The sequence below is a fragment of the Procambarus clarkii genome, chromosome 38 (assembly GCF_040958095.1).
Source record: "Procambarus clarkii isolate CNS0578487 chromosome 38, FALCON_Pclarkii_2.0, whole genome shotgun sequence".
In the NCBI taxonomy this organism is placed as follows: Eukaryota; Metazoa; Arthropoda; class Malacostraca; order Decapoda; family Cambaridae; genus Procambarus; species Procambarus clarkii.
The window spans coordinates 17,276,389-17,293,490 of record NC_091187.1 but is presented as its reverse complement, the minus strand read 5'-3'; the positions used below and the strand labels follow the sequence as shown (position 1 = coordinate 17,293,490).

General features: G+C 42.8%; 1 protein-coding gene across 1 annotated transcript; it reads left to right on the top strand.

Annotated features, from left to right (window-relative positions):
- The first annotated feature begins 5,976 nt into the window (after positions 1-5,976).
- On the top strand, positions 5,977-16,511 carry LOC138372271 (collagen alpha-1(III) chain-like). Its single transcript, XM_069337549.1, has 2 exons — positions 5,977-6,436; positions 15,670-16,511. The coding sequence occupies exons 1-2, from the start codon at positions 5,977-5,979 to the stop codon at positions 16,509-16,511; spliced, it is 1,302 nt and encodes a 433-aa protein (XP_069193650.1).
- Positions 16,512-17,102: the final 591 nt, after the last annotated feature.

Genomic DNA, 17,102 nt, shown 5'->3' with positions numbered 1-17,102 from the left:
CTCCCATCTGAGCACTCGTTGGGCGCGGGAGAAATGTGGTTTAGTTTTAATTAAGAAGATTGTACCCGCGGGGTAATAATGACCATATTCGCGTACTGCTGTTAATGTAATGTGTTCCAGCTGATGCGGTCTGGTTCAGAGAGAGAGAGAGAGAGGCTGTATTGAGCCTCTCACCAGTGGCCACACCTTCTCTCTCTCTCTCCACATTTCTTCAGTGCAACGATAATTGCTCAATTCATGTTATTTCTTTTAGTAAAAAAATAACCTGTGCAATAACGTTTACGTTGCCTTCAAGGTACTATACAAGGCACTGCACGAACAGTGCGTTAGTAAGTCACTTGATGATCACCGTCTGTTACTTCAAGAGGCTTGAAATAGTGGTTTCAGTCACCTGAAGTCTTGAAACAGTATTTTGAGTCACCTGAAGTCTTGAAACAGTATTTTGAGTTACTTGAAGAGTCTTGAAATGGTATTTTGAGTCACTTGAAGAGGAATGAGTTTACCCTCCTGAGTCCCTCGAAAAGAGGAGACCTTTAGGACAGCATTACCGTCGCCTTGCTCTCTAACGCAATATCCACCCCGATAAATAATCACCATAATCTCCAACCTGGTTATGCGTGTATTGGACCTTTGAAGACTCGCCAAAACATACCCAGACAGAAGCAATAACTATTCAGGTATATATTTAACGCTTAGTTGCAATCCAGATTCTATGGACGACTCAGAGAAGTAAATATGAGATTCTCTATTGTCTTTTTAAATGATAATCATTATGTTATGAAAGTAATTCGGGTATGGTGCCGGTTAATGGACCTCCTCCTGTACCGCTTCATGCCCCGATTAACCGAACTGGAATGTATATTTTCGTTTTCCGGGCTGTTGGATATGCGGGCTGGTTCTCATGAGAGGAACGTGTGATTGAAAATGTATTGCAGCGTCTTGTTGATCTCGCTTGTTTACGTAACACATAGAGAAGGACTCGGAAGAACATATAGAACATTGGTATAGATGGAAAAGCTCTTTGCATATTTTGGTGTAATACATAATAGCTTTAATTACATACATCCTCTCTGAAAATGAGAGGCAATGTCAGTAATATTAAAATGATAATTGAACATTGGGTCAACAACCTCCAATTAGTGTGGTGTTGACTAAGGTATTGACCTCGATCACAGCACAGACGTCGATTAACGCCCTCCAATTAAGGAGGTGTTGACCGAAGGTGACCTTGATATGTCGTGACCCCCCCCCCCCTTAGGTGATCAGATAAGCTCCCCCCCCCCCTCAAGAAGGGAGAGAAGGAAGACTAAAGTGTGAAAAACTTCTCCTCTCTAGATGCTGAGATTTAGCTGAGCTTATCAGAAATAGTCTTGTCTAACTTTCTATATTGGTCTCAGATACGAGTCGTAGCTGGCTTAGAGATAGATGAACAAATCCATAGTTGGTAAATCAGGATGATTTCCCGGTTGCAATTCTTTTTACCATGTCGTAGCTCAGTCGATTAAGGCAGCGTCTGGGATGCTCTCGGACGTAGGTTCGAATCCTCGTCACGGCCCTTGTGGATTTGTTCATTTGATGCATCACGCTATTGTGATTTCTGTGTGTAGTGTTAGAGATAGATAGTTCTGGTTATTGCTTAGTTCTTATATTAATCTCTACCGTTACATCACAATAACTCATGAATTTGATCTCGTTACTTTACCGTAATTTGTAACAACAAGACTCGTTCTATCACTACTTCACTTCGTCTCATTAACAGAGACGAAGATGCCCCAAGCATCTGACCTTCAAACTTGTGAAAACATTCTCCTTTCTACATATAACTTCTCCCCTGAAGAGACCCGCTGACTACGGCATTAAATCTTGACTATTTCAGCTTTTGCTTATGGTTTTAGGATCAGTATAAATTGTCCTCTCAAACGGCAACGTCTCATTAACTCCGTTTATCTGTGTACGACGACATCATTCCAAACATCGCTGAAATCACATTGCACCCCAGAGGTTATTTCGTGAGTGATTAATTTTAATCCGGAATTAGTCTTGACATGATCCACCTCTCCACTTAGCCTATGAGCTCACTTCTAACCTTAACTACTTGTAGCGCTCATTTGTGATCAATTTCGGCACGAAAGTTTGGACAATTTTGATTCTAAACTCAATCATAAACGTCTGACACTGATAGTATTATTATAACAGCAGCTTTTGGGGGGAGCTGGTCGGCCGAGCGGACAGCACACTGAACTTGTTATCCTGTGGTCCCGGGTTCGATCCCGGGCGCCAGCGAGAAACGATGGGCAGAGTTTCTTTCACCCTATGCCCCTGTTACCTAGCAGTAAATAGTTACCTGGGAGTTAGTCAGCTGTCACGAGCTGCTTCCTGGGGGTGGAAGCCTGGTCAAGGACCGGGCCGCGGGGACACTAAAAAAAACCCGAAATCAACTCAAGATAACCTCAAGATAGCGTAACGCCTGCCATGAGACCGCTTGTTCTATCGTACCTCAGATATCCATTATTGGTATAGGTCAACCTTGCCTTTAAGGCTCGTCTTTTACAACCTGGTTGACTCGGTTCCCGGTTCGACTCCCAGGGCTACGAAGTTTAAGTTTTGAAAGCCTCCAGAATACAACTCTGTCATCAGAACATGCATTTTGATGCTCAATATCTGAATTCTGTAAAGATTACGAAACTCTATGGAGTTTATGGAGTAACTATGGGAGATGACCACTATTAATGGCTACGGATAATGAACTCGATCCCAACCTGCCTATGACAGCTCCTTACACACACCTGTCACTCTGCAAAGTATTATGAAGCTAGCCCCAAGCATCTGACCTTCAAACTTGTGAAAACATTCTCCTTTCTACATATAACTTCTCCCCTGAAGAGACCCGCTGACTACGGCATTAAATCTTGACTATTTCAGCTTTTACTTATGGTTTTAGGATCAGTATAAATTGTCCTCTCAAACGGCAACCTGCGCTGGTCCACCTTTCGCGCATGTCAATACTTGAGCGGAGCGTCCGGATTGATGGCAGATAATGCTAACGTTCCAAGAAGCATGTCTTGCCTTGATTGGCTGAGGGCTCTTACGCTGACATCTCCGTCAATCACATGTTGTCACGTGTCGCCTCTCTCCCTGATGTTTACGATCACGAGGTGAGGAAATGGAACATATTTTTCAGGGAGTTCTAAGAGCCGATATATTGCTTAAGACCAGAATTTCAATGATTCGTCAATTAAATGTGTACAAAAGTTATAATGTTTTCAAAATAGGTGAGACTCTAGTCAGCATATCTGATTATTTATGGCATTCTGTATGACTGGAGAGTGAAGAGACGTTCCATTCCCCCTCACTTCTTCCCCTCGTCTTCCTTCCCTCACTTCCTCCTCTCTATCCTCCTTCCCTTCCTTTCTTCACCTTCCCTCACTCTTTCTGTTTATCCAACTCTGCTCCCTCCTAATATTCCATCACTTTAGCCCATCCCTTCTCCGTCCCCATCACTTATTTCCCCTCAATAATTACAATCACCCCCCTACCCTCACTAATCCCTATGGCCCTTTTAACTCGATAATCCCCATTACCCCTTCCAATCACAAATCCCATCACCCCTTCCCCCCCTCTCTCTCCTCCCCATCTGCTCCCTCTCGTGACTCCTACCAATAAATGTCGTTCTCCGATATTCATAATAAACCTTCCTGTAATCCAGTTGCTTCATCAGAAGAGTATCCCCCTATCGACGAAGGGCCGCCCAATATGTTTAAGCTCGTGTCTGCGGATCCCTGTACACAAGATCCCTCAGTAAGGTAACCATTGTGTTGACGACGCCAGCAACTACATTACCAGCCCCTCCTGGCTGTACGCAAACATATACATATATATATACTACATACGGATGAAAATATAATTCGAAACACCCACGACCACCAGCAGCTATTTTGATCCCCGACTAAGGTCCCAGTGAGCGTAACGGGTCGTCGTCGGTGGCTGGTGTTAAGAGACTTCCCTACTCGCTAAATTAGAAGCACCGAGTCTGCCTGGGTGAAGAGATCCCTTTCATCACTAGAGCCGGAGTTGGGGGCAAAAATTATTTTAGTCTTAATTAAGAAGATTGTTTCCCCCGGGGCGGGAAAATTAAATGTTTCCTGGTGCGGGTGTTGATGTTATGAGTGGTGGGACGTCTGGAGGCGGAATATGCGAGAGGAAAAGAGAGAAAGAGAGAGACAGGCAGATTGACAGACAGATTGACTGATAGGAAGACGAATGGACGGAGAGACAGAGAGGGAAAGACAAAGGATAGATGTTGAACGTTATACATTTATCCCACTCATCTGTTAATGGCTTTATCCACATGTTATTTTCTTACAATGTCTGTTACTTTTCATGCCTGTTCATTGTTTCTCGCACCTGTTACTTGTTCCAGACATCTGTTGCTTGCCTCACCCTCCCGTTACTTTCTTTACACACACACCTGTCGCTTTGCTTCGCACACCTGCTACTTGCCTCACAGCACCTGTTACTGACTTCCACATGTATTATGGTCTTGCCAGTCATAGCTGCTTCACACACCCGACACTTATGAACATGGGGGAATGATTATATGCTTCCTTCAGAGAGGTTCTGTGGGAATTGATAGCTTGTCTAATTTGTCGATACATGACCACTCTGTCCCCTGAAGCCTCTGGTAGTCGCAGGCACGGCTACGACAGCAGAGGAATAGTTGGATAGACGAAAACAAAGCTAGCGATTTGACGAGGGGTCAAAAACGAACCGGAGCGGCGAATTTTCAAGTGTTGGTTGGGTCATTTGTGTTCATTCACGCTGTTGTGAGACGCATTCTCTTCGGCAACTGGATAGATTATGTAATTCGGAACTGCCAAGAGTTCATTCGACCCTGATCTGCACCTGAGACTAATGTACGAAAGGGAAACACAGGCCGGATTAACCTGAGGGTCATTGAGTTTCGTAAGGTAGTATATGAAGACATTAGAGTAGAAGACACTGCAGATGGTATATTGGCTCAGGCGAGGGAACTGCTCTTCATACTCAGACTAACTCATACACGCGTGTAGTCTAAGCTTGTAACAATCCAGTGATCCAACGGACGTGACATTATTCAGTATATTGTTGCGTATATCAACACATTTTCAAGTCCCTCTCTTATTCTCATTTGCCATTCCTTGATGCTACACTCTCTTTCTCTCTCTACTTCGTCCCCTTCCCTCTAGATACACCCCGATACTAGAAAACTATTTTTCTCGTCCCAAACACCTACTCTACAACCCTCCACCCACACACGCACCCATCCCACACGCCCCAACCTCTCCACACACACACACACACACACACACACACACACACACACACACACACACACACACACACACACACACACACACACACACACACACACACACGAACCCGTCCTCGTCTACCTATCAAACTGACGTTTATTTGGAGTTCATATAGGGCTACGTAAATACAGGACTACGTACATAAAGGGGCTACGTTTAAACAGGGGCTACGTCAATACAGGGACTAGGATTATGCAGGGGCTACGTCTGTCTGACAACTTTTAACAGAAATTCCATAAATATTTAAAAAATGCATTGCCTTTATATAAAATTGAAAAGTGGATGTCTGTATAGAAAACTGATAGAAATATGGCAGGGCTCCAGTATGCACACAATGTATGATATTAAATTTATTTATTGTTTTTTCCGTCTTCTACCGATATGCAGCAAGAGGGTGGAATACCTTCCTCCTCTTTTCATTGTACATACACTGATAGTATACTTCTATCATCAACTATTTTCAGGAGTAAAGTATACTGATATGTCGTAAGATATTGTGGTGGTTTGAATAATCTTCCAGAGATTGATATAAACATGAGTAACCATTCTGAGGTTGATACAGACATGAGTAGCCCTCCAGAGATTGATATAGACATGAGTAAGCCCTTCTGAGGTTGATATAGGCATGAGTAGCCCTCCAGAGATTGATATAGACATGAGTAACCCTTCTGAGGTTGATATAGGCATGAGTAGCTCTCCAGAGATTGATGTAAACATGAGTAACCCTTCTGAGGTTGATATAGGCATGAGTAGCCCTCCAGAGATTCATGTAAACATGAGTAACCCTTCTGAGGTTGATATAGGCATGAGTAGCCCTCGAGAGATTGATGTAAACATGAGTAACCCTTCTGAGGTTGATATAGGCATGAGTAACCCTCCAGAGATTGATGTAAACATGAGTAACCCTTCTGAGGTTGATATAGGCATGAGTAACCCTCCAGAGATTGATGTAAACATGAGTAACCCTTCTGAGGTTGATATAGGCATGAGTAGCCCTCCAGAGATTGATGTAAACATGAGTAACCCTTCTGAGGTTGATATAGGCATGAGTAGCCCTCATGTTTTATATTTAGATTTTTCGTTCTGTTGGTACGTTTTTTCTTTCGAAATTTTTTTGTGAATTTTTCTTCTTTTTTTCTTCAGTGTACGAACCATACTTTTATAATATAAGATTTAATTGAATGTCCATCTGAAAAAATTATTAATAAGGATGTAAAGCAGTTTAAGAGATTAATGTCCACTTTTTTGTTAATTGTTTCTTTTTTTTCATTTTAAGAAACATCTGATTTTTGAGAGAAATGTATTAATAATAAATAAATTAATACAAAACAGCATTTTAAATAAATATGTATATTTTTATAATTAAACTGCCGATGATTTCTTGTTTTCGATTAAAATGAAGCCTGAATGTTATTGACCATTTATCCCATTAACTATTCTCTCTCTCTCTCTCTCTCTCTCTCTCTCTCTCTCTCTCTCTCTCTCTCTCTCTCTCTCTCTCTCTCTCTCTCTCTCTCTCTCTCTCTCTCTCTCTCTTTAGACCGAGGCATAGACACAACGATTCAATGCGGTTGAACGAAATTTAGAGACAATGAAACAGAAAAAAAGAGAGAAGAGCGAAACAAAGGGAATTACAAAGTGAGCTAAAACTAGATTCAAACGGAATAAGACAGGACAGGAAGTAAAACAGGAGGTCCTCCTGTTTTACTTAAACAGATAGACAGAGACTTAAACAGGAGCACATACAGCTCTGCGATGACTGGTGTGTTGAGACCCCTTGAAACTATTCAATATTTTTCTCACAAACTTCAGGTTATGAAGTTAACGGTAAATTATCATGCAACTCTGGAGGGCTTGTGAGGAGGAGGAGTGTTGCCGGGTGCAGGGGAGATGTATTGATGGAGGAAGGGGGGAGTGTTATTGTGTATTGGGAGATAGGGGGAATTATCTGAGTTTTGGGGCAATGTTTTTGTAATGGGGGGGAGTGTTTTTGTAATGGGGGAGTGTTTTTGTAATGAGGGGAGTGTTTTTGTAATGGGGGGAGTGTTTTTGTAATGGGGGGAGTGTTTTTGTAATGGGGGGAGTGTTTTTGTAATGCGGGGAGTGTTTTTGTAATGGGGGGAGTGTTTTTGTAATGGGGGGAGTGTTTTTGTAATGGGGGGAGTGTTTTTGTAATGGGGGGAGGGTTTTTGTGTACTGGGAGGTAAGGGGGAAGTGTTCTGCGTATTTGGGCAATGTTTTTGAGTATTGTGGAGACGGTTTTGTGTGTACTCATCTATTGTGCTTGCGGGGGTTGAGCTCTGGCTCTTTGGTCCCGCCTCTCAACTGTCAATCAACTGGTGTACAGGGTCCTATTGGGCTCTATCATATCTACACTTGAAGCTGTGTATGGAGTCAGCCATACATGTGTGTGTATGTGTGTAAGAATTGTTATTGGAGGAGCGAAGTTTTCTGGGGTGGGGAGGAGAGGTTTTTTGTAATGGAAAGTTTGTTCGTGATAGGAGGGGATACGTTTTTTTTTTTTTTTGAGAGAGAGAGGAGGGAGGTATTTGTGAGTAAAATGCAGAGTGGAGAGAGGAGAGGAATTTAAGATTGGGGGATAAACATAGTGAAGGGGAGGCGAAGCGGACTTGAGCAGGATATTGAGTGGATAAAGGGTGGGACTTGAACTGGGTATTGAGTGGTAATGGGCGGGACTTAACCGTACAAAAGGGTAGAGGAGACTGGCAATCTGGTAAGAGAGAGTGAAAGTGATACAGAATAATATATAGAACTTTTATATAGAGAAGGTGGATCTGATGTTCGGTTGGAGTAGAGTAAGGGACGTGATAATCTGGTAGCTGAAAGGGAGAGAGAGAGAGAGAAGAGAGAGGAGATGGAAGAGAGGAGCAGAATACAAATCTGTATACTGTAAGAGAAAAGGGGAAAGAGAGAGGAATCTGGAGAGAGAGGGGCTTAAGGGAAGCTTCTATGTTTACCTTTCATGCTAGTTCTACCCTATTATCAACTCCTATCCCTCTACCTCTCTTCCATCCTTTTTATCTCGTCAACTTTTCCACCCTTGGAACATTTCCTTTCCATGGTGATATGAAGGATGGAGTGTAGCTGCATTCTCCGATGTCCTAAGGAGACAGTTAAACGTAGTTATGAGGCACCTTTTCAGCCCAGTGGATAAGAGATAAACTAAGAGTGTTTCCTCTAGGATGAAGCTCTATGGTTTTGGTACTCCACAGAGCCCTATCCCTTCTAGTTTGATTCTTCCTGTGTGGGAATCGAATCAAGGTTCCAAACCTATTTCGGAGACTAAATTTATATAGTTTTTACGTCTTCAAAGATTATATATATATATATATATATATATATATATATATATATATATATATATATATATATATATATATATATATATATATATATATATATATATATATATATATCAATAAATTGATTTATCTTTTGCTTTCCTTTCTCGATATTCTCTTCTCTCTTTCCTTAATCTCTTCCCTTCGTTTCTGCCCGTTCTCCGTCCCTCCTTTCTCATTATCTCCTCTCTCACATTCTCTCCCCCTCTCATATTTTCCCCAAAAATACCCACAATGGATCTGCCTTGCTTAATGTATAGCGTAAAACAAGTGTTTTAGCCCGAGGACATTATATCCCCATTATTTACCTTACTCCATTTACCGTTCCAGATTTTCCGTTTCTGATTTACCGTTCCTTCTGGAAATATAAATTCCGTCTCAGATCCTCCTGCCTCTGGAATTATATAACTTTTGATCCATAAATTATACACGTCAGCCAGCCTGTGACGGGGATTATACGGGCAACTTTGTCTTTAATTCTAGAAGCTTTAGTGTTAGTTTTTAGGATTAGTGATCATTTTTAAATTATTTTTTGTTATGTCGTATTGCTTATAGGATTTTCTGATTAAAATAAACCCACACAGATATAATCACACACACACACACACACACACACACACACACACACACACACACACACACACACTGTAGTGTCGAAAAAGTACATATAGGTGAGTACACACACACACACATACGCACACCACACCTTGCCTCAAGGTTGGGGTCTCGCGGCTGAGCGGCCAGCGTTTGGGAGTCGTAGTCGTAAAGGCCCGGATTCGTTTCCCGGCCGAGGCAGAAACAAGTGGGCAGAGTTTCTTTCGCCCTGATGCTCCTGTTAACCTAGCAATAAATAGGTACCTGGGAGTTAGACAGCTGCTACGGGCTGCTTCCTGGGAAGGTGTATGTGTGTGCGTGTGTTAGAGTGTAATATATGTAGTAGATATATTAGAGGAAAATATAGATTAGTTAGAAAAGGCGGGTCCAAGAGCTAATAGCTCGATTCTGCAGACACAAATAGTAAATATATACACCTATATTATGCTAAGGTCTCAAGGGAGACAGCAATAGAGTGTGGTGTACTACAAAGGGTTGTGGTTATCTTCTTGGGGTTATCTTGAGATGATTTCGGGGCTTAGCGTCCCCGCGGCCCGGTCCTCGACCAGGCCTCCTTTTTGTTACACACCCCCAGGAAGCAGCCCGTAGCCGCTGTCTAACTCCCAGATATCTATTTACTGCTAGGTAAACAGGAGCATCAGAGTAAAAGAAACTGCCCATTTTTTTCCGCCTCCACCGGGATCGAATCCGGAACCTTAAGACTACGAATCTCGAGCGCTTTCCACTCAGCCGCCAGGCCCCTTAGTGTACCACACTTTCAACATAACGTTTTCTACATAATATGAATGTTGACCGGCACACGAAAAAGAGATTTTGAGGCCCAGGAGCCGAGTCTCAACCCCTTGTAAAGACAGCTAGAGGAATACAGTCGAATACAAATGTATAATACATTGGGACCAGACATACACAACTCTTGACCGCATACACACGCATACTTAAACATCCATACATAAGCAAATACGGACAGATAAACAAAAGAATATGTAAACAAGATAAAAAAAAACGTGTCGAAAGCAAATACCGAGAACAAAAAAAAACTGATTTGTTATTGAAACTGGAATATGGAACAGAAAGAGAAAAAGATCCAAGAATAGGGGACGGACCCCCCAAAAAATAACTCGTTCAATTTTATAGCAATTTTGGAAATGGTGTGAGGTTGGGAGGTGTCATAAATTTTACTAACGGGAGGGATTTTAAGATAATGTTTTCATATATATTCAGAGAATCACCGTTTATCGCACGACGGGGCGATAGGAACCTGCCGGTAAAGGACTCTCAATACTCAGCCTCTGCTATCTCCACTTACCCCCCATAAATTACCCCACAATTTATTGGTTCATGTTAATAGGCAAATCTTTTTAATGGTTGCACTGAATTAATGTCCTAATTTGCATAACTAGACGAGAGTTATTTGGCAACAATATTTGCTTGTTCGTTTACGCCAGGGGAAACAACCTTAATGAGCAACGTACCAGCAGTAGAAATAGATTATAATGCAGAAAATCTACCAGGACTGTGAGGTGGGTGCCAACCTTACACCAAGGCATTGCTAAGCCGTGTACTCTATCACTGGCAATGTACACGTCTGACAATGCTTGAGTCGCAGCTTAGTGCCCCCTCACAGCCCATTGATATATATCAAGTTAGTCTGTCTGTATGTCAAGTTATGTCTGTTACATTATAATGCAACACTAGAAACAGGGGGGGAAAACAGCGCCAGCAATAGTAGAATACAGCACCAGGAACAGAAGAAATACAAAACAACCTATCTTGAAGTTATCTTGAGATTATCTTGAAGTTATCTTGAGATGATTTCGGGGCTTTTTAGTGTCCCCGCGGCCCGGTCCTCGACCAGGCCTCCACCCCCAGGAAGCAGCCCGTGACAGCTGGCTAACACCCCAGGTACCTATTTTACTGCTAGGTAACAGGGGCATAGGGTGAAAGAAACTCTGCCCATTGTTTCTCGCCGGCGCCTGGGATCGAACCCAGGACCACAGGATCACAAGTCCAGCGTGCTGTCCGCTCGGGGAACCGGTCTCAACACCTCATCTGATGTTGGAAATAACTCTATAAACAGTAGAATACAACACCAGCAACATTAGATTGCAATGTTGGACAACATAACGCCAGCAACAGAAGAAAGCAACGCAAGTAACAGGAGAATACAAAGCAAGCAACAGGAAAAGAATACTAGCCACAGGAGAATAGAACACCAGCAGAAGATATCCGTCAGTACACGGGATAATCTGCCTCTTCCCTCACCCCTGTTCCTATCCCCTTTCTTCCCCTTTCTTCCCTCTTCTCTCCCCTTTTCCCAATATCCACCCCTTCTGCCACCTTCTCCCTCACGAAAAATCGCATGGGAATTTTTATTATATTTAAATATTTGATGTTTTTTTCATACCGTGAAACGTTGTGTAGTCATGATGGCAAAATTTAAAATCATATTCTACATATGGTAGAATATTGGGGAGCCGGTCGGCCGAGGGGACAGCACACTGGACTTGTGATCCTGTGGTCCCGGGTTCGATTCCGGGCGCCGGCGAGAAACAATGGGCAGAGTTTATTTTACCCTATGCCCCTAGCATAGCGTGAAAGTAAAGCTAGCAGTAAAATATTTACCTTTACCTAGCAGTAAAATAGGTACCTGGGTGTTAGTCAGCTGTCACGGGCTGCTTCCTGGTGGTGGAGGCCTGGTCGAGGACCGGGCCGCGAGGACACTAACAAGCCCCGAAATCATCTCAAGATAACCTCAAGATGGTACTTTGCCTGTAATAGGTACATCTATATGTTATTGAGTACTTCTCGGTACTCATCATGTTCAATAAACTAACCACTCCTGTGGCAATAGCAATCACGCTACAAACTTCCTCACACCACAAGTCTAGACCTGAGAGGGAGAGAGATAGAGAAACATAAAGACACACAAACAGAAAGACAAACCTGGGGTGCCTGAGCTGACCCGGGCACCGCCGGATCTCCCATGTAGTGAGTGTTTATGTGAAAGGAACATATGGAGGTGGCCAGTTCTAGGACTGAAAGAGATACTGGGTTGATATCAGCGAGCTCATTGGACTGATACCCAACTGTACCAGTAGTACCATGCTTCCTCTACTGTGTTACTCACTTGTATAATCACGTTATAGTCTGCTGGAATCACTGTATCGCATATCATATCAAGTTTTGTTTCTGTTATAGCAAATTCGGCTCCCCCCGTATATATATCCTTGCTATCTCTCATTCATGTTCCCTACGTCAATTTTCCCTACTCTCCTCTCTCCCCCCGCGACTTCCCCTCAAAAAATCTCATTCGGGTCCAAGATTGGGGCTCGCTGCACATGCCGAGTTGAAAAGTAATTATGCATATCAGTTCAATAACTTAAATTAAATTCTGAAGATGGTTTTCATGCATAAGTTTATATATATATATATATATATATATATATATATATATATATATATATATATATATATATATATATATATATATATATATATATATATATATATAAATCGCATAGAATTTACCAAAGTTAATCAAAGCTAACCTGCCATAATATAGCGAGAGCCAAACGTTAACTAACATGATATATTGTGGTAATTGTGGTTTGCTTCACTTAATTATACAGGCTACCTGACTAGCTGCATCTTAATCCTGTGTCCTCCTGTATCATTCTTCCATGATTGACCCAAGATATTCACTTCATAAATAGCATCCTATTTTCAATCTTTATTTTTCTGGTAATAAGGGAAAGATGGCCTGTGCTTCAGCTTCTTGAGGTCCTCTGTCTAAACTAATTATTGACTTTCCATTGGATTCAATCTACAGCAGTTCCCTATTTACTGTTAGGTGAACAGAGGCATTGGGTAAAAAAATGTACGCAAGACGTTTCTGTCTTGCTCGAAGATATAACTGAGCCATTTTACTCAGTTTCTCTAACTTTATCTCAACTGGCTTCGTTCGACATGCAAAATGACCTACAATGTTGGTCATCTTCCTCTAATGGTTATCTCGTTAACCTCATGTGGGTTGCCAAAATGACTTTTCATTGGCTCGTCTCAGGTCACGACAATGAGAATTAAGTCTTTGTCTGCTCCCTCGAGTGGTCATGTAGAGTCATCAGGGTCTGCCGAGCTCTGGAATGACTCGATAATGGTATCTTGATTGACCTAATTTGTCGACCGTATTTTGGTAGGTCAAGCATTTGCCAAATGATTGCAATCTCTTATTGATGCAATTTCGATAACGTTTCTCGTATAAATATACATTGATAAATACATATACATATATGTGCACACACACACACACATACACATATATATATATATATATATATATATATATATATATATATATATATATATATATATATATATATATATATATACACGTTAATTCAAAAGTTTACAAAAAAACAGGTGTTTGTTTCAAGCGAAAAGTCTAGTGGAGTGAAGAAGTATATCGCCGCAAGTGCGTCCTGGGAATCATAAAGTCACACTATTTATAGATATAATGTCCAGACTGTGGAGAACCTCCCCAAAACTCTGTGAGAGACTCATAAAATTATTTTTTTCCAGGATATTTAGGGATGTGGGAATGTCTGAGTAGCAGCAAGTGGAAAGAAGGAAGAGAAGGGAAAAGAAGAGAATGTGGAAGAGAAGGGAAGGAAGGGAGAAAGATGGAGTGTTTGTGTGTGTTAGATAAGAGAAGTGAGTTCTTGGGGATATAGTGTCTAGTGGGTATGAATTTGGGCCTCTCCGGCCTACTTCCTTAGCAGTGTTTTAACCTATATATATATATATATATATATATATATATATATATATATATATATATATATATATATATATATATATATATATAGTCAAACTACCGTCTCATTCGACACGTCTTACCTCTGATATATATAAGTTATTTCCTATATCCTTTCATATATATAATATATATATTTCTTCTCTTAGTCCTCCATATAATGAACTCTTATCAATACTTTTGTTCACCTATTTCTCATACTTACAGCTCCCAAATTCTAAGTGACTCTTTAAGCCATAATTTTCACCACTTTTCTTCCTTCCAATTCCAGTAAGTTATCTTGTCCTCTCCCTCTCTAATTTACACTCTAATTTCCTCTTTACCTTTCATTCTCCATCTCATAGTTCCCGGTGATCGTCGTGCCCAACCGTTCCCTGGCGATATCATTCCCTCCCGTGTACCCATTCCGTCTCCTCTTCCAATTCCAGTATGCAATGACATCTCTGGAACCTCCTGTTCCATGACGATCTCATTCCATCCCTCCTACCCATCCCTTCTCCCCTTCCAATTCCAGTATGCAAGGACCGCCCTGTCTGGAATCCTGCCCTTAATGCTGGATTTGGTCTTCCTGGCGACGGAGGTCCCGCCTGCAAGGGAAAAGGGAAATTGGGAGCAGGAAAATTTGATTGACCTGGAAAGGGGGCGAAGGATGGGCTCTTCCAGGAATATGCTAGTGTATGAGAGTGTAGTGTGTGTGTGTGTTTGTGTGTGTGTGTGTGTGTGTGTGTGTTTAAGCCGGCAATAAGCTTGTTTTAACATGAATATAATTTTACTAGTGTTTGTTAATTGTAACTGTTTGAGACATATGTAAGAAGGTGTTATTGTTTGCAATTGCACACTGAGGAAACACCACCACACCACCACTACCACCACTACCACCACTACCAGCACCACAACACCACCACTACCAGCAACAGCACCACAGTACCACTACCAGCACCACCACACGACTGCTACCAGCACCACCACTACCAGCACCACCACTACCAGCACCACCACAGTCAACGGAAGCCGTGTTGCAGGGCGCTCCGGCCATTATGCAACAAGTAACTATCGAGGCAGACACAAGTACGCCGTGTTGAACACGGGTGAGACACGGAAATGTGCGGAAATGACACGGGTGGATGTTGGACACGTGAATGACACGGGTGGATGTTGGACACGAGAATGACACGGGTGAATGTTGGATACGTGAATGACACGGGTGAATGTTGAACACGTGAATGACACGGGTGAATGTTGAACACGAGAATGACACGGGTGGATGTTGGACACGTGAATGACACGGGTGGATGTTGGACACGTGAATGACACGGGTGAATGTTGAACACGAGAATGACACGGGTGAATGATGGACACGTGAATGACACTGGTGGATGCTGGATACATGAATGACACTGGAGGGTGCTGAGAGATATTTCTTGAGAAATGCAAAATGATGTGGTTTAGGAAGTCTTCCGTAGATGTTGGGGAGAGATACAGAGATGTTGAAGCTGGATATGAACGACAACTATAACAAGAGGACCAGGTGACAAAGCAGGACCAGGTGACAAAGCAGGACCAGGTGACAAAGCAGGACCAGGTGACAAAGCAGGACCAGGTGACAAAGCAGGACCAGGTGACAAAGCAGGACCAGGTGACAAACCAGGACCAGGTGACAAAGCAGGACCAGGTGACAAAGCAGGACCAGGTGACAAAGCAGGACCAGGTGACAAACCAGGACCAGGTGACAATGCAGGACCAGGTGACAAAGCAGGACCAGGTGACAAAGCAGGACCAGGTGACAAAGCAGGACCAGGTGACAAAGTAGGACCAGGTGACAAAGCAGGACCAGGTGACAAAGCAGGACCAGGTGACAAAGCAGGACCAGGTGACAAAGCAGGACCAGGTGACAAAGCAGGACCAGGTGACAAAGCAGGACCAGGTGACAAAGCAGGACCAGGTGACAAACCAGGACCAGGTGACAAAGCAGGACCAGGTGACAAAGCAGGACCAGGTGACAAAGCAGGACCAGGTGACAAAGCAGGACCAGGTGACAAAGCAGGACCAGGTGACAAACCAGGACCAGGTGACAAAGCAGGACCAGGTGACAAAGCAGGACCAGGTGACAAAGCAGGACCAGGTGACAAAGCAGGACCAGGTGACAAAGCAGGACCAGGTGACAAAGCAGGACCAGGTGACAAAGCAGGACCAGGTGACAAAGCAGGACCAGGTGACAAAGCAGCACCAGGTGACAAACCAGGACCAGGTGACAAAGCAGGACCAGGTGACAAAGCAGGACCAGGTGACAAAGCAGGACCAGGTGACAAAGCAGGACCAGGTGACAAAGCAGCACCAGGTGACAGTAGTGTGCGGGAACCAGAGACATGAACTAAGCTCCAGGATCAACAGACCTACTCAAGGCACTCTAAAATAATTTCGTATAAATATTTCAAGGGGGAAACTTGTACATCTGCTTTTCGTTGAGTCTAATTTGCATAGTTGTGTGCAATTTGCATAATGGGCAAAGCGCGTGTGAAAGTAGACGGGTTTCGTTGCATTAACTGCAACGCCTCATGCATCCTTAATTCATAATGGTATGTGAATAGCGTGCAAGAAGTCAAGCAACGGATGAGGGAGAGAGAGAGAGAGAGAGAGAGAGAGAGAGAGAGAGAGAGAGAGAGAGAGAGAGAGAGAGAGAGAGGGAAGAGAGAGTATGTGGGAGGGAGACAGTACCTGGGAGTTGTGTGAGGGAGTCAGGGAGAAAGTTATGACATGGGTGGTGTTGCATGGGAGACTTGCAACAGGTGGAAGACGGTTGTGAAGGGTAGAGAAGGTGAGATGTTGGGAAATAGTGGGTGGAGGGATGGACATGTACTAGGAAATTTGGGAGTGAGAGAACATGTCACATGTAAGTCTAACAAGGGTGAAGAATGTTATTGGTTTACGTGTGGGAGAGGAAAGAAGCTGGGATCAGTTGTA

Bases quoted from the DNA above. Each gene is read 5' to 3' on its own strand.
- LOC138372271 (XM_069337549.1), top strand. From the start codon at position 5,977: ATGAGTAGCCCTCCAGAGATTGATATAGACATGAGTAACCCTTCTGAG. The intron at 6,437-15,669 runs GTTGGTACGTTT...CAAGAGGACCAG, and splicing joins ATATTTAGATTTTTCGTTCT to GTGACAAAGCAGGACCAGGT.